The 18,565-nt window shown below is 44.7% G+C and overlaps 1 protein-coding gene across 1 annotated transcript in view; it reads left to right on the forward strand.

The window, feature by feature from the left end:
• LOC124010381 (actin-binding LIM protein 3-like) overlaps window positions 1-18,565 on the forward strand; it is a 111,255-nt gene that overhangs the window by 46,590 nt on the left and 46,100 nt on the right. The window contains exon 3 of the mRNA XM_046322767.1: window positions 18,419-18,565. This exon is cut by the window's right edge and continues 37 nt beyond it. Within this exon, the coding sequence (XP_046178723.1) occupies window positions 18,419-18,565 (147 nt within the window). The remainder of the gene's footprint in view (window positions 1-18,418) is intronic.

The raw sequence follows: 18,565 nt of genomic DNA on the forward strand, positions 1-18,565 counted from the left end.
GCCACTTTAATAATGGGAATTGATGGAAAATTATGTGAATATATCACTAGCCACTTTAAACAATGCTACCTTATATAATGTTACTTACCCTTCATTATTCATCTCATATGCATACGCATATACTGTACTCTATATCATCCTTATGTAATATATGTATCACTAGCCACTTTAACTATGCCACTTTGTTTACATACTCATCTCATATGTATATACTGTACTCGATACCATCTACTGTATCTTGCCTATGCTGCTCTGTATCATCACTCATTCATATATCCTTATGTACATATTCTTTATCCCCTTACACTGTGTATACGACAGTAGTTTTGGAATTGTTAGTTAGATTACTTGTTGGTTATTACTGCATTGTCGGAACTAGAAGCACAAGCATTTCGCTACACTTGCATTAACATCTGCTAACCATGTGTATGTGACAAATAACATTTGATTTGATTTGATTTGGATATCGTGCTCTGGTCAAAAGTAGTGCACTATTTAGGGATGAATCAAATCAAATCAAATCAAATTTATTTATATAGCCCTTCGTACATCAGCTGATATCTCAAAGTGCTGTACAGAAACCCAGCCTAAAACCCCAAACAGCAAACAATGCAGGTGTAAAAGCACGGTGGCTAGGAAAAACTCCCTAGAAAGGCCAAAACCTAGGAAGAAACCTAGAGAGGAACCGGGCTATGTGGGGTGGCCAGTCCTCTTCTGGCTGTGCCGGGTAGAGATTATAACAGAACATGACCAAGATGTTCAAATGTTCAAATGACCAGCATGGTCAAATAATAATAAGGCAGAACAGTTGAAACTGGAGCAGCAGCACAGTCAGGTGGACTGGGGACAGCAAGGAGCCATCATGTCAGGTAGTCCTGGGGCACGGTCCTAGGGCTCAGGTCCTCCGAGAGAGAGAAAGAAAGAAAGAGAGAATTAGAGAGAGCATATGTGGGGTGGCCAGTCCTCTTCTGGCTGTGCCGGGTGGAGATTATAACAGAACGTGGCCAAGATGTTCAAATGTACAGGTATTATCCTGCGTCTTATCTCCTGAAGAATCGCTGCCTGAGGGGATAAACACACGCATCAGCTCTGCCTATGGTCTCTCCCACACACACACATACACACACACAGATATATATATATATACACACACACACGCGTGCGCGCACACGCACACGCACACACACGTGCACACGCACATGAACACACACACACACAAACACACACACACACAGACACACACTCACCCAGTTAGTTCTGATACGTTTCAACAGTGTTTATTGGTTGATCGTTGTGAGTAGCATTAACTTCTCCATAGTCGCTGATCTAAGGTCAGTTTTTTTCTTGTAAGAATTTGTTGGCGAGTGGGTAACCCACCTCTACCATCTGTTCTATTGGCCAACGTACAATCATTGATTAATAAACTGTGCAATCACTGGAGAATAAACTAGATGAACTCCGTTTGAAACTATCCTACCAACGACATGAAAAACTGTAATGTCTTATGTTTCACCGAGTCGTGGCTGAAAGACGACACGGATAATATACAGTTGGCTGGGTTTTCAGTGCATCGGCAGGACAGGACAGTTACGTCTGATGAGTGGCGATCATGTGTGTCTATTTGTCAATAACAGCTGGTGCGCAATGTCTAATATTAAGGTACTGTGTGGTATTGCTCGCGTGAGGTAGAGTACCTCAAGATAAGCTGTAGACCACACTATCTACCAAGAGAGTTTTCATCTATATTTTTTGTAGCTGTATATTTACCACCATAAACTGGCACTAAGGCCGCACTCAACGAGCTGTATAAGGCTGTCATGACGTTGGCCTGGGGGGTAGGTTTATGACAGTTATAAATACCCCTTCCCCCCTTTTTCCTCTCTCTACCCTACTGAGGTTACATTTGCAAAACCAATGGTTAACATAGAGATTCTGGGAACATCAGAAGGTGGGGGGAAATTAACTATATTCTGGTAATCCGACCAATGGAACATATGCGGTGGTACTTAATGAATATGATGTCAGTTCGGTTGTCATCTGAGATATTATCATCAATGATAAGATGACAAACTCTACAGTGGAAAGTCTACACATCGGAGTTATCTGATTCACATTAAATTGTTGTTCAATTTAAATGTTTGAATATGAAATTATTTGTGATGGGATGAAATGTGATTTTAGCTTCTAAAATGTGAGATTTGGGTTTACATAAGATAGGGCTCTGCTCAATCAGTGGTCCGCCCCTGTGAAGGGACATTGGCTATAAAACTTTTCAAACATGCCCTCCTCTCCCTTCCTATATAAGCCCTTGACGAAAATGTAACCTCTTGTTCCGAAGACGTGAGGACGACGGTCCTATGTCAGAATGGTTCAGATAATAACTACAGAACGAAGCCAACATCAGCGTGAGCTTTGGTTACGAATGGTTTGAACTTTGAACTCTTATTCACTACAGAAGTGATACCTCCTAGCCGTTGAGTTAGCAACAGCAGATGCAAACGAGGGTTAGGAAGGAACAGACAGAGTATCCCGTCTATCATCCAACAACGTTACTACAACGTATCCAAATTGACAACCAGAGACATTCTTCAAAGGAGTCTGTTGGGCAACACGGCCTTCCATCTACCACCAACCTACCGAAGCGCAGCTCAGAGTAATTATTTATTGCATTTTCCTTTTCCAAATGGGCGGTAATTTAGAATGCATAAGATACCTTACTTACGATAGCACAGCTTCTTCCCTTTGTTCCTCAGTCTACCTGCTATTTCACTCAAATCCAGCCCCTTTTCTTTTGTGTAACAAGCTGTCATATCTGTTCCGCCCGCTAGGGACGTTTTCCTTCATGACGTAATTTGTAATCAAGTTAGGATTTAATTATGTGTATGTGTAATTCTGTGTGATTAGTTAGGTATTTAGTAAATAAACAATTAAACCCAATTTTGTATTGCTGATTCAACTTGTTAGCCAGGATTTGTGCAGTTTACTAAGAATTTACAACTTTCAGATGATACTGAATTAAGATAACGATTATTATTGACTGCTATTGATGTAAAATATTACTAGGTCTTTAATAGTTTATTCGGAAGATAACAGCTCTATAAATATTATTTTGTGGTGACCGACTCTCTAGTTACATTTACATGATTAGCTCAATCAGGTAATATTAATTACGGAGAAATTATTTTATAGAATAGCATGACATATCACTTAATCGGGCATAGCCAAGACACGACAAGGCCATAAACAAACAAGAAAATGCTCATCCAGAAGCGGTGCTCCTAGTGGCCAGGGACTTTATTGCAGGCCAACGAAAATCTGTTTTATCTCATTTGTACCAGCATGTGCAAACAGAGGGGGAAAAAACTCCACACACAGAGACGGCTACAAAGCTCTCCCTGGCCCTCCCTTTGGAAAATCTGACCATTATTCTATCCTCCTCATTCCTGCTTGCAAAAACTAAAGCAGGAATTACCAGTGAACTGCTCAATACAGAAGTGGTCAGATGACACGGATGCTACACTACAGGACTGTTTTGCTAACACAGACTGGAATATGTTGGATTGGATTCATCCAATGGCTTTGAGGAGTATTCCACCACAGTCACCAGCTTCATCAATAAGTGTATCAACGATGTTGATAGTTCAGTGTGTCAAAATCGGAGGACCTGTTGTCTGGGCCTCTGGCAGTCTCTATAGGGGTGCCACAGGGTTCAATTCTCGGGCCGACTCTTTTCTCTGTATACATCAATGATGTCGCTCTTGCTGCTGTTGATTCTCTGATCCACCTCGAAGCAGACGATACCATTCTGTATACTTCTGGTCCTTCATTGGACACTGTGTTAACTAACCTCCAGACGAGCTTCAATGCCATACAACTCTCCTTCCGTAGCCTTCAAATACTCTTAAATGGCAGTAAAACTAAATGCATGCTCATCAACCAATCGCTATCAGCACCTGCCCACCCGTCCAGCATCACTACTGTGGACGGTTCTGACAAATACCTAGGTGTCTGGTTAGACTGTAAACTCTCTAATCCAAAATTAAATATAGAACCTGCTTCCTATTTTGCAGCAAAGCTTCCTTCACTTATGCTGCCAAACTTACCCTCGTAAAACGGACTATTCTACCAATCCTTGACTTCGGCGATGTCATTTACAAAATGCCTCCAACACTCTACTCAGCAAATGTAATGCAGTCTATCACAGTGTCATCCGTTTTGTCACCAAAGCCCCATATACTACCCACCACTGTGACCTGTATGCTCTCTTTGGCTGGCCCTCGCTTCATATTCGTCGCAAAACCCACTGGCTCCAGGTCATCTATAAATCTTTGCTAGGTAAACCCCTGCCTTATCTCAGTTCACTGGTCACCATAGCAGCACCCACCCGAAGCAAACGCTCCAGCGGGTATATTTCACCGGTCACCCCCAAAGCCAATTCCTCCTTTGGACGCCTTTCCTTCCAGTTCTCTGCTGCCAATGACTGGAACGAACTGCAAAAATCACTGAAGCTGGAGACTCCTATCTCCCTCACTAACTTTACGCACCAGCCGTCAGAGCAGATCACGGATCACTGCACCTGTACATAGCCCATCTGTAAATAGTCCATCCAACTACCTCATCCCTATACTGTTTTTTTTGCTCCTTTGCACCCCAGTACTTGCACATTCATCTTCTGCACATCTATCACTCCAGTATTAATGCTAAATTGTAATTATTTAGCCTATTTCGCCTGTAATTATTATGACCTATTTATTGCCTTACCTCCCTTATCTTACCTCATTTGCAAACACTGCATATATATATTTTTTTTCCATTGTGTTATTGACTGTATGTTTATTTATTCCATGTGTAACTCTGTGTTGTTGTTTGTGTCGCACTTCTCTGCTTTATCTTGGCCAGGTCGCAGTTGTAAATGAGAACTTATTCTCAACTAGCCTACCTGGTTAAATAAAGGTGAAATATATATTTTGTTTTAAAGGTTACAGTGCTATGCAGTGTCTGGGACTGTTGCGCCACTCAGGCGCTGTACAACAAATCCGGTCGGTAGTGGGCTAGACTACAACAGTAAGAGCAAAATAATCCTAACAAAATAACAACAAATCCGGTCGGTAGTGGGCTAGACTACAACAGTAAGAGCAAAATAATCCTAACAAAATAACAACAAATCCGGTCGGTAGTGGGCTAGACTACAACAGTAAAATAATCCTAACAAAATAACAACAAATCCGGTCGGTAGTGGGCTAGACTACAACAGCAAAATAATCCTGACAAAATAACAACAAATCCGGTCGGTAGTGGGCTAGACTACAACAGTAAGAGCAAAATAATCCTAACAAAATAACAACAAATCCGGTCGGTAGTGGGCTAGACTACAACAGTAAAATAATCCTAACAAAATAACAACAAATCCGGTCGGTAGTGGGCTAGACTACAACAGTAAAATAATCCTAACAAAATAACAACAAATCCGGTCGGTAGTGGGCTAGACTACAACAGTAAGAGCAAAATAATCCTAACAAAATAACAACAAATCCGGTCGGTAGTGGGCTAGACTACAACAGTAAGAGCAAAATAATCCTAACAAAATAACAACAAATCCGATCGGTAGTGGGCTAGACTACAACAGTAAGAGCAAAATAATCCTAACAAAATAAAACATACCTTAGTGTAACAACAGTTTTAGTAATACTGAAGTCGTACACAATTATCAGTTTCTATTTAGGTTTATGTCCCCCATTCATTGTCAGTTAGAGACACGGCAGACCCAAAAGCATAATCAGTGCTGTAACTCCCCCTTGCGCTGGTCTGGAGCAATGAAGTGGTGATGCAGGTTACCATACGAAACCACAAATGACCTCTAAGTACTTAATCATGATCACAAAACTTTTAATGGAACAACCACTAAAGTCACTTTACCCCTACCGACATGTACATTATAATTTACTTACACTAACCTGTTCCCTCGCACATTGACTCGGTACCGGTACCCCCTGTATATAGTCTCGTTATTACTATTTAATTGTTATTAATATTTTATAACTTTTTTTATTTTCTTTATTTTAAATGTTTTACTTTAGTTTATTTAGTAAATATTTTCTTAACTCTATTTTCTTCTAATTGCATTGTTGGTTAAGGACTAAGGGCTTGTAACTAAGCATTTCACAGTAAGATCTACAGCTGTTGTATTTGGCACATGTGACAAACTAGATTTGATATGAGAGAGAGAGAGACAGAGAGAGAGAGAGAGAGAGAGAGAGAGAGAGAGAGAGAGAGAGAGAGAGAGAGAGAGAGAGAGAGAGAGAGAGAGAGAGACAGACAGACAGACAGACAGACAGACAGACAGACAGACAGACAGACAGACAGACAGACAGACAGACAGACAGACAGACAGACAGACAGACAGACAGACAGACAGACAGACAGACAGACAGACAGACAGACAGACAGACAGACTGACTTAGAATATGTGGACAACTATAAATACCTGGGTGTCAACTATAAATACCTAGACTGTAAACTCTCCTTCCAGACTCACATTAAGAATCTCCAATCCAAAGTTAAATCTAGAATTCGCTTCCTATTTTGCAACAAAACCTCCTTCACTCATACTGCCAAACATACCCTCGTAAAACTGACTATCCTACCGATCCTTGACTTCGGCGATGTTATTTACAAAATAGCCTCCAACACTCTACTCAGCAAACTGGATGCAGTCTATCAGAGTGCAATCCGTTTTGTCACCAAAGCCCCATATACTACACACCACTGCAACCTGTATGCTCTTGTTGGCTACTCCTCGCAATATATTCATCACCAAACCCACTGGCTCCAGGTCATCTATAAGTCTTTGCTAGGTAAAGCTGAGCCTGCTGCTACAGTCAACAGAATGGCGTTATAATAACCTCTCTCTCGCCGTCTCCATCCATCACAATGCTACTGAACTCACTGCTGAGAGAGAAAGAGAGAGAGAGAGAGAGAGAGAGAGAGAGAGAGAGAGAGAGAGAGAGAGAGAGAGAGAGAGAGAGAGAGAGAGAGAGAGAGAGAGAGAGAGAGAGAGATGGAGTGGTAATTGCTGATTCACTGATCTGATTTAAACGTATTGATCCTCTGGGTTTGCTGACTCCTACTGTGTTTTTGTCTGTGTGTCTGTGTGTGTGTGTGTGTGTGTGTGTGTGTGTGTGTGTGTGTGTGTGTGTGTGTGTGTGTGTGTGTGTGTGTGTGTGTGTGTGTGTGTGTGTGTGTGTGTGTGTGTGTGTGTGTGTGTGTGTGTGTGTGTGTGTGTGTGTGTGTGTGTGTGTGTGTGTGTGTGTGTGTGTGGTGTGGTCGTGTAACCTTTAGAATGCCCACTGACCTTTTAGGAACCTCGCCCACTAGAGTTAATACAGTTTCTCTCTTCACTAGACCTTACAGACAAATAGCTGTGGAGAATCAACTCTGTTTACTATAACAACCCACACATGTACATGTGGTCTCCGGTGGCTATTTAAGCACATACATCAAACCATCCCCCCCCCAAATTGGGATGCATGCCAGCAACACAACACAATACATCAATTGCACTATAACGGTGACAAACAGTTTCTACATACTCTTAGGGCCTACATAAAGCTGTCTTACAGCAGAATCCCAACAGCAGAGTCCCAACACATGACCACTGCTACACCTGGCTATCAGCGGAGTCTTGTCTGGCAGTGAAACAGTTTGTTCAGCCTCATTTACTGCCTTTTAAAAAACATAGCTGATATGGCTGACTTGCTTATTCAAATGTGGTTTGTGGGAGCCACATAGAAAAACTACAATTTCTGGGTCATTTTTCCAAAAACCAGCCTGAAACTCTTTCTAAAGACTGTTGACATCTAGTGGACACCCTAGGACCTGCAGTCTGGGAGGCCTTATTATTAAAATACTAGCCATTGAAAATAGTGGTAAGCTGAAATGTTTTTTTTGGGGGGGATGGTTTGTCCTCGGGGTTTTGCCTGACATATCAGTTCTGTTATACTCACAGACAATATTTGAACAGTTTTAGAAACTGTAGAGTGTTTTATATCCATATCTACCAATTATATGCATATCCTAGCTTCTGGGCCTGAGTAACAGGCCGTTTACTTTGGGAACGCTTTTCATCCGGATGTCAAAATACTGCCCCCTACCCCAGAGAGGTTAATACATTTATGAGTGAGCTAGGTCAGACGTAGTTAATATAACTATTTGTTCAGCACTTTTGAAATGTACATCGACAGAATTCATAACATGGGCCGTTCATGCAGTGTTCTCCATGCACACCAAGTCAGAACTGTAGGACAAATAAATGGGGGCATATAAGCAAGCAAGTCAGAACAGGAGGCTAAGTTATAACGGGAAAAGGGACCAAATTATTAGGGTGAGGCACATGTACTACTAACAGCTAACTACACAACATTAACTTAGTATTACTTTCTTTATACGGTAAACATGTCTCCCTGGCATATTACATAATTTATGCAGGACCATACAATACATTTTGGGACACACCTTGTTGTGCTGTGCTCACTTGAGCAGGAAGGTGGCGCGGAGGTCTTTAGTGGACAAATGTTGTCATAAAAAAATGTGTCATCAAAGTCAGGCATTCTCTGGATTTATGGAGCTTTTAAGACAACAGGGAACTCGGGAAAAAAACAAGTTGAATTATGACGTCAGTGATCTTCAGGTCAGAGCTCTAGAAAGAGAACTGAGTTCCTGACATGAAATTATGAGTTGGATGACCGTTCAAAGCGTATTTTCCCAGTCGGAGCTCGTTTTTTTCAGAGTTCCCAGTTTTCTTAAACCACTGAAATCTGAGGTTTACCAGTTTTGAGTTTCCAGATGTTTTGAACGTGGCAGAAGTCATGCTGGATTGACAGCACGGCCAATGTTGAATGTTTAAACTCAGACTTGGACCACACACCAACTCCACTGAATAGCAGTATAGTGATTGCTTTGCAATGTTTGCGGTTAGCCACTGATTCCTTCCAAACCACCATTGTTGAATTTGCGATTTCCAACTTGTTGTGTAATGTTTATGTCCAATGGCCGATGTTTGTTGTTTTATGTATAATTTCTCTTCATAATTTTTGTTCATATGGCAAGGTTTGAAAAGGATTTGCCAGTAGATTGTCGACTTCCTGATGATTCATGATGATGACTGCTAGCTAAGATTTTGAAAGTGTGATGTTGACATGATCAGCCCAATCAAAGCTACGGTAGGTATAGCGGGATTTGACGTTATTTTATCTGTGGCCAATGATCTTGAGCCTTCTTGGATGGGCACTTCTAATGTAACTCTATGGCAGCACACAAGGGACTTTTTTTATGTCTTCTTGTAGATTCTGCAGTGAGGTAGTGTCCCCATGAGTGACAGAACACGTAGCCAATCACGGCCCAATTAGAGAACATTACCAAACTCTACGCTCCCTATTTTCCGATGGCTGCCCAACCACCACAGAAAGCACCGAGCTAGGATAAAACACCTGCATTTTGGAGCTGCCTAACTCAAGAAAACAAAAAAGAGACCATGTTGGCAACCAGCCCTGAATGACGGGTCGCCACGGGTAGTCTCTCCCGCTCTCTCCATTCCCCTCTCCTTCTCTCTCCATTCCCCTCTCCTTCTCTCGCCATTCCCCTCTCCTTCTCTCTCCATTCCCCTCTCCTTCTCTCTCCATTCCCCTCTCCTTCTCTCTCCATTCCCCTCTCCTTCTCTCTCCATTCCCCTGTCTCGCTCTCTCCATTCCCCTCTCCTTCTCTCTCCATTCCCCTCTCCTTCTCTCTCTATTCCCCTCTCCTTCTCTCTCCATTCCCCTCTCCTTCTCCCTCCATTCCCCTCTCATTCTCTCTCCATTCCCCTCTTTCTCTCTCCATTCCCCTCTCCTTCTCTCTCCATTCCCCTCTCCTTCTCTCTCCATTCCCCTCTCCTTCTCTCTTCCATTCCCCATTCCCCTCTCGCTCTCTCCATTCCCCTCTCCTTCTCCATTCCCCATTCCCCATTCCCCTCCTTCTCTCCATTCCCCTCTCCTTCTCTCTCCATCCCCTCTCATTCTCTCTCCATTCCCCTCTCCTTCTGTCTCCATTCCCCTCTCCTTCTCTCTCCATTCCCCTCTCTCGCTCTCTCCATTCCCCTCTCCTTCCCTCTCCATTCCCCTCTCCTTCTCTCTCCATTCCCCTCTCCTTCTCCCTCTATTCCCCTCTCCTTCTCTCTCCATTCCCCTGTCTCGCTCTCTCCATTCCCCTCTCCTTCTCTCTACATTCCCCTCTCCTTCTCTCTCTATTCCCCTCTCCTTCTCTCTCCATTCCCCTCTCCTTCTCCCTCCATTCCCCTCTCATTCTCTCTGCATTCCCCTCTCCTTCTCTCTCCATTCCCCTCTCCTTCTCTCTCCATTCCCCTCTCCTTCTCTCTCCATTCCCCTCTGCTTCTATCTCTATTCCCATCTCTCGCTCTCTCCATTCCCCTCTCCTTCTCTCTCCATTCCCCTCTCTTTCTCTCTCCATTCCCCTCTCCTTCTCTCTCCATTCCCCTCTCCTTCTCTCTCTATTCCCGTCTCCTTCTCTCTCCATTCCCCTCTCCTTCTCTCTCCATTCCCCTCTCCTTCTCTCTCCATTCCCCTCTCCTTCTCTCTCCATTTCCCTCTCCTTCTCTCTCCATTCCCCTCTCTCGCTCTCTCCATTCCCCTCTCCTTCTCTCTCCATTCCCCTCTCCTTCTCTCCCCATTCCCCTCTCCTTCTCCCTCTATTCCATCCCCCTCTCTCATTCTCTCCTTCTCTCTCATTCCCCTCCCTTCTCTCTCCATTCCCCTCTCCTTCTCTCTCCATTCCCCTCTCCTTCTCTCTCCATTCCCCTCTCCTTCTCTCTCCATTCCCCTCTCTTCTCTCTCCATTCCCCTCTCCTTCTCTCTCCATTCCCCTCTCCTTCTCTCTCCATTCCCCTCTCCTTCTCTCTCCATTCCCCTCTCTCGCTCTCTCCATTCCACTCTCTCGCTCTCTCCATTCCCCTCTCCTTCTCTCTCCATTCCCCTTTCCTTCTCTCTCTATTCCCCTCTCCTTCTCTCTCCATTCCCCTCTCTTGCTCTCTCCATTCCCCTCTCCTTCTCTCTCCATTCCCCTCTCTTTCAATTAAATTCAATTGACTTTATTGACATGGCAAGTTCATTTTTACTTACATTGTCAAAGTATACATATCGAAAAATAAAAATAAAATAAAAATATATATTTATATATAAATAAATGGTGGGACCAACAGCAATAATAATAGTAGTAGTGGACATGGGATTACCATTAACAACAACTACAACAACAATATTAATGAGAACAACAATACATTAAAGCAATGGTAGTAGACCAGTGTCAACATGACTGAGAATACAGTCTCTCTCCCATGACTGAGAAGACACATGACATGGTATGAAAGATAAAACAAAACCAGATGGGAAATATTATCGACATTACTTTACACTTTTCACTGGCTGTCCCTCAGGTTGTGGCAGAAGGACACATATTTGGCTGCCAAAACTGCACATTTTGGCTTTTCACTCAATAAATATTTATCTTTATTTTTTTATATCTTTTATAGTTTCAGATTATTTGTATTGAATTATAATTTTTGGAAAGAAATATTCTCTTAGGTCTGAGTATTTGTCACAGTGTAGTAGGACATGCAGCTCTGTCTCTACCTCTCCCCTGGAGCAGAGTGAGCACAGCCTGTCCTCTCTGGGCAGCCAGGTTTATCTGTGACGACCGGTCTCTAAAGCCAGACTGTCCTCTCTGGGCAGCCAGGTTTATCTGTGACGACCGGTCTCTAAAGCCAGACTGTCCTCTCTGGGCAGCCAGGTTTATCTGTGACGACCGGTCTCTAAAGCCAGACTGTCCTCTCTGGGCAGCCAGGTTTATCTGTGACGACAGGTCTCTAAAGCCAGACTGTCCTCTATGGGCAGCCAGGTTTGTCTGTGAGGACCGGTCTCTATAGCCAGACTGTCCTCTCTGGGCAGCCAGGTTTGTCTGTGACGACCGGTCTCTATAGCCAGACTGTCCTCTCTGGGCAGCCAGGTTTGTCTGTGACGACCGGTCTCTAAAGCCAGACTGTCCTCTCTGGGCTGCCAGGTTTGTCTGTGACGACCGGTCTCTATAGCCAGACTGTGCTCACTGAGTCTGTACCTAGTAAATGTTTTCTATCAGTCACAGTGGTCAGATAGTCTGCCACCATGTACTGTCTGTTTAGAGCCAAATAGCATTGAAGTTTACTTAGATTTTTGTGGTGTCTTTCCAACAGGTGATATATTTTTGTTTTGTTTTGTGATGATTTAGTTGTGCCAGATTTTCTGAGTGTTGTCCTGAGGCTCTTGGGGTTGGTTTGGGTTGGTGAACTGAGCCTCCACTCTGAGCCTCCCCTCTCATTCTCTCTCCATTCCCCTCTCTTTCTCTCTCCATTCCCCTTTCTCTTCCCCTCTCTCTCATTCCCCTCTCTTTCTCTCTCCATTCACCTCTCTTTCTCTCTCCATTCCCCTCTCGTTCTCTCTCCATTCCCCTCTCTTTCTCTCTCCATTCCCCTCTCTTTCCCTCTCCATTCCTCTCTCTTTCTCCTCTTTCACTCTCTTTCTCTCTCCATTCCCCTCTCTTTCTCTCTCCATTCCCCTCTCGTTCTCTCTCCATTCCCCTCTCTTTCTCTCTCCATTCCCCTCTCTCGCTCTCTCCATTCCCCTCTCCTTCTCTCTCCATTCCCCTCTCCTTCTCTCCCCATTCCCCTCTCCATTCCTCTCTCTTTCTCCTCTTTCACTCTCTTTCTCTCTCCATTCCCCTCTCGTTTCTCTCTCATTCCCTCTCCTTCTCTCTCCATTCCCCTCCCTCTCCTTCTCTCTCCATTCCCCCTCTCGCTCTCTCCATTCCCCTCTCCTTCTCTCCATTCCCTCTCCTTCTCTCCCCATTCCCCTCTCCTTCTCTCTCCATTCCCTCTCATTCTCTCTCCATTCCCCTCTCTTTCTCTCTCCATTCCCCATTCTCTCTTCTCTCTCCATTCCCCTCTCCTTCTCCCTCTTTCCCTCTCCTTCTCTCTCCATTCCCCTCTCTTCTCTCTCTATTCCCTCTCGTCCTTCTCTCTCCATTCCCCTCTCTTTCACTTCTCTCTCCATTCCTCTCTTTCTCTCTCTCTCCATTCCCCTCTCTTTCTCTCTCCATTCCCTCTCTCCATTCTCTCTCCATTCCCCTCTTTCCTTCTCTCTCCATTCCCCTCTCCTTCTTTCTCTCCATTCCCCTCTCCTCTCCATTCCCCTCTCTTTCTCTCCATTCCCCTCTCTCTCCATTCCCCTCCCTCTCTCGCTCTCTCCATTCCCTCCTCTCTCTCCATTCCCCTCTCTCCATTCCCCTCTCCTTCTCTCTCCATTCCCTCTCCTTCTCTCCCCATTCCCCTCTCCTTCTCTCTCCATTCCCCTCTCCTTCTCTCTCTATTCCCCTCTTTCACTTCTCTCTCCATTCCCCTCTCCTTCTCTCTCCATTCCCCTCTCCTTCTCTCTCCATTCCCCTCTCTTTCTCGCTCTCTCCATTCCCTCTCTTTCTCTCTCTCCATTCCCCTCTCCTTCTCTCTCCATTCCCCTTTTTCCTCTCTCTCTCTCTCTCCATTCCCTCTCTCCTTCTCTCTCCATTCCCCTCTCTCGCTCTCTCCATTCCCCTCTCCTTCTCTCTCCATTCCCCTCTCTTTCAATTAAATTCAATTGACTTTATTGACATGGCAAGTTCATTTTTACTTACATTGTCAAAGTATACATATCGAAAAATACAAATAAAATAAAAATATATATTTATATATAAAATATATATATATATATATTTATATATAAATAAATGGTGGGACCAACAGCAATAATAATAGTAGTAGTGGACATGGGATTACCATTAACAACAACTACAACAACAATATTAATGAGAACAACAATACATTAAAGCAATGGTAGTAGACCAGTGTCAACATGACTGAGAATACAGTCTCTCTCCCATGACTGAGAAGACACATGACATGGTATGAAAGATAAAACAAAACCAGATGGGAAATATTATCGACATTACTTTGCACTTTTCACTGGCTGTCCCTCAGGTTGTGGCAGGAGGACACATATTTGGCTGCCAAAACTGCACATTTTGGCTTTTCACTCAATAAATATTTATCTTTATTTTTTTATATCTTTTATAGTTTCAGATTATTTGTATTGAATTATAATTTTTGGAAAGAAATATTCTCTTAGGTCTGAGTATTTGTCACAGTGTAGTAGGACATGCAGCTCTGTCTCTACCTCTCCCCTGGAGCAGAGTGAGCACAGCCTGTCCTCTCTGGGCAGCCAGGTTTATCTGTGACGACCGGTCTCTAAAGCCAGACTGTCCTCTCTGGGCAGCCAGGTTTATCTGTGACGACCGGTCTCTAAAGCCAGACTGTCCTCTCTGGGCAGCCAGGTTTATCTGTGACGACCGGTCTCTAAAGCCAGACTGTCCTCTCTGGGCAGCCAGGTTTATCTGTGACGACCGGTCTCTTTCACCAGACTGTCCTCTCTGGGCAGCCAGGTTTATCTGTGACGACCGGTCTCTATTCCCAGACTGTCCTCTCTGGGCAGCCAGGTTTGTCTCCATTCCCCTCTCCGGTCTCTAAAGCCAGACTGTCCTCTCTGGGCTGCCAGGTTTGTCTGTGACGACCGGTCTCTATAGCCAGACTGTCCTCTCTGGGCAGCCAGGTTTATCTGTGACGACCGGTCTCTAAAGCCAGACTGTCCTCTCTGGGCAGCCAGGTTTATCTGTGACGACCGGTCTCTAAAGCCAGACTGTCCTCTCTGGGCAGCCAGGTTTATCTGTGACGACCGGTCTCTATAGCCAGACTGTCCTCTCTGGGCAGCCAGGTTTGTCTGTGACGACCGGTCTCTATAGCCAGACTGTCCTCTCTGGGCAGCCAGGTTTGTCTGTGACGACCGGTCTCTAAATTCCAGACTGTCCTCTCTGGGCTGCCAGGTTTGTCTGTGACACTCGGTCTCTATAGCCAGACTGTGCTCACTGAGTCTGTACCTAGTAAATGTTTTCTATCAGTCACAGTGGTCAGATAGTCTGCCACCAAGTACTGTCTGTTTAGAGCCAAATAGCATTGAAGTTTACTTAGATTTTTGTGGTGTCTTTCCAACAGGTGATATATTTTTGTTTTGTTTTGTGATGATTTAGTCGTGCCAGATTTTCTGAGTGTTGTCCTGAGGCTCTTGGGGTTGGTTTGGGTTGGTGAACTGAGCCTCCACTCTGAGCCTCCCCTCTCTTTCTCTCTCCATTCCCCTCTCGTTCTCTCTCCATTCCCCTCTCTTTCTCTCTCCATTCCCCTCTCTTTCTCTCTCCATTCACCTCTCTTTCTCTCTCCATTCCCCTCTCGTTCTCTCTCCATTCCCCTCTCTTTTTCTCTCCATTCCCCTCTCTTTCCCTCTCCATTCCTCTCTCTTTCTCCTCTTTCACTCTCTTTCTCTCTCCATTCCCTCTTTTCTCTCTCCATTCCCCTCTTTCACTCTCTCTCCATTCCCCTCTTTCTCTCTTTCTCTCTCCATTCCCCTCTCGTTCTCTCTCCATTCCCCTCTCTTTCTCTCTCCATTCCCCTCTCGTTCTCTCTCCATTCCCTCTCTTTCTCTCTCCATTCCCCTCTCTTTCTCTCCATTCCTCTCTCTTTCTCCTCTTTCACTCTCTTTCTCTCTCCATTCCCCTCTCGTTCTCTCTCCATTCCCCTCTCTTTCTCCTCTTTCACTCTCATTCTCTCTCCATTCCCTTCTCTTTCTCCTCTTTCACTCTCTTTCTCTCTCCATTCCCCTCTCTTTCTCTCTCCATTCCCCTCTCGTTCTCTCTCCATTCCCCTCTCTTTCTCCTCTTTCACTCTCATTCTCTCTCCATTCCCCTCTCTTTCTCTCCATTCCTCTCTCTTTGTCCTCTTTCACTCTTGTTCTCTCCATTCCCCTCTCTTTCTCCTCTTTCACTCTCATTCTCTCTCCATTCCCCTCTCTTTCTCCTCTTTCACTCTCGTTCTCTCTCCATTCCCCTCTCTTTCTCCTCTTTCACTCTCGTTCTCTCTCCATTCCCCTCTCTTTCTCCTCTTTCACTCTCTTTCTCTCTCCATTCCCCTCTCTTTCTCTCTCCATTTCCCTCTCTCGTTCTCTCTCCATTCCCCTCTCTTTTCTCTCTCCATTCCCCTCTCTTTCCCTCTCCATTCCTCTCCATCTTTCTCCTCTTTCACTCTCTTTCTCTCTCCATTCCCCTCTCTTTCTCTCTCCATTCCCCTCTCTCCTTCTCTCTCCATTCCCCTCTCTTTCTCTCTCCATTCCCCTCTCGTTCTCTCTCCATTCCCCTCTCTTTCTCTCTCCATTCCCCTCTCGTTCTCTCTCCATTCCCCTCTCTTTCTCTCTCCATTCCCCTCTCTTTCTCCTCTTTCACTCTCGTTCTCTCTCCATTCCCCTCTCTTTCTCCTCTTTCACTCTCGTTCTCTCTCCATTCCCCTCTCTTTCTCCTCTTTCACTCTCGTTCTCTCTCCATTCCCCTCTCTTTCTCATCTTTCACTCTCTTTCTCTCTCCATTCCTCTCTCTTTCTCCTCTTTCCCTCTCGTTATCTCTCCATTCCCATCTCTTTCTCCTCTTTCACTCTCGTTCTCTCTCCATTCCCCTCTCTTTGTCCTCTTTCACTCTCGTTCTCTCCATTCCCCTCTCTTTCTCCTCTTTCACTCTCGTTCTCTCTCCATTCCCCTCCCTTTCTCCTCTTTCACTCTCGTTCTCTTTCCATTCCCCTCTTTTTCTCCTCCTTCACTCTCGTTCTCTCTCCATTCCCCTCTCTTTCTCATCTTTCACTCTCTTTCTCTCTCCATTCCCCTCTCTTTCTCTCCATTCCTCTCTCTTTCTCCTCTTTCACTCTCTTTCTCTCTCCATTCCCCTCTCTTTCTCTCTCCATTCCCCTCTCGTTATCTCTCCATTCCCCTCTCTTTCTCCTCTTTCACTCTCGTTCTCTCTCCATTCCCCTCTCTTTCTCCTCTTTCACTCTCGTTCTCTCTCCATTCCCCTCTCTTTCTCCTCTTTCACTCTCGTTCTCTCTCCATTCCCCTCTCTTTCTCCTCTTTCACTCTTGTTCTCTCTCCATTCCCCTCTCTTTCTCCTCTTTCACTCTCGTTCTCTCTCCATTCCCCTCTCTTTCTCCTCTTTCACTCTCGTTCTCTCTCCATTCCCCTCTCTTTCTCCTCTTTCACTCTCTTTCTCTCTCCATTCCCCTATCTTTCTCTCTCCATTCCTCTCTCTTTCTCCTCTTTCACTCTCTTTCTCTCTCCATTCCCCTCTCTTTCTCTCTCCATTCCCCTCTCGTTCTCTCTCCATTCCTCTCTCTTTCTCCTCTTTCCCTCTCGTTCTCTCTCCATTCCCATCTCTTTCTCCTCTTTCACTCTCGTTCTCTCTCCATTCCCCTCTCTTTGTCCTCTTTCACTCTCGTTCTTTCTCCATTCCCCTCTCTTTGTCCTCTTTCACTCTCGTTCTCTCCATTCCCCTCTCTTTCTCCTCTTTCACTCTCATTCTATCTCCATTCCCCTCTCTTTGTCCTCTTTCACTCTCGTTCTCTCCATTCCCCTCTCTTTCTCCTCTTTCACTCTCGTTCTCTCTCCATTCCCCTCTCTTTCTCCTCTTTCACTCTCGTTCTCTCTCCATTCCCCTCTCTTTCTCCTCTTTCACTCTCGTTCTCTCTCCATTCCCCTCTCTTTCTCCTTTCCCTCATTTTCTCTCTCTCTCTTTTCTCATGGAGAACTTGGTGATGAAATGTAGGAAAGTTATTTTGTTCCGTCTCATTGATTGTAATGAAGGAGTCGTTTCTGGATCTTCTGGAGAAAAATACTTTTCCACATTGTCTTTATTTTCACATCAGAGCAAACTGTTAGCCACAAACTGCATACAAGACACCCAGAAACACACTCATGCACACAAATACACACACACACACATGTTTATGTCTGTCTTGTCTTTATTTTCTGTCTGGACAAGCAGGGAGGAGGAAACCTAATGAAACCCAACAAAGTTCCTCTCTGTCTGAACCACCACTAAACAACCCTCTGAGCTCCCCATAAATCACTAATTGGCTCATTTCGAACAGTTTACTGTGGAAGTGGGGCAGATGTGACCAAACGGGTTCAAACCCAGGATATAGACTAGCTTTGCCACCTAAGCTAAAGCCGAGGAATTACTGTAGCTTGCTGCAATCAGTTTTGTATTTAGTTTTTTCCATGCCCGTTCATTTAGAATAGTTTGAGTGATCCGTCTTTAACCTAATCCACCATCTCTCTCTCTTTCTCTCTCTCTCTTTCCTCCTCTCCCTCCCTCTCTCTCCCATTCTCTCCCACTCCCTCTCCCCCCTCTGTCTCTCACTCCCCCCATCTCTATCTCTCTCCAGTGTGTGGGTGTGACCTGGCTAGATCTGGGTTCTATCAGAAGAGTGGTGAGTACATCTGTACGTCAGACTACCAGCGTCTGTATGGGACACGCTGTGACCGCTGTGACGGATTCATCACTGGGGAGGTGGTTTCTGCTCTGGGGAGGA

This window comes from Oncorhynchus gorbuscha, linkage group LG23 (assembly GCF_021184085.1).
Source record: "Oncorhynchus gorbuscha isolate QuinsamMale2020 ecotype Even-year linkage group LG23, OgorEven_v1.0, whole genome shotgun sequence".
NCBI lineage: Eukaryota > Metazoa > Chordata > Actinopteri > Salmoniformes > Salmonidae > Oncorhynchus > Oncorhynchus gorbuscha.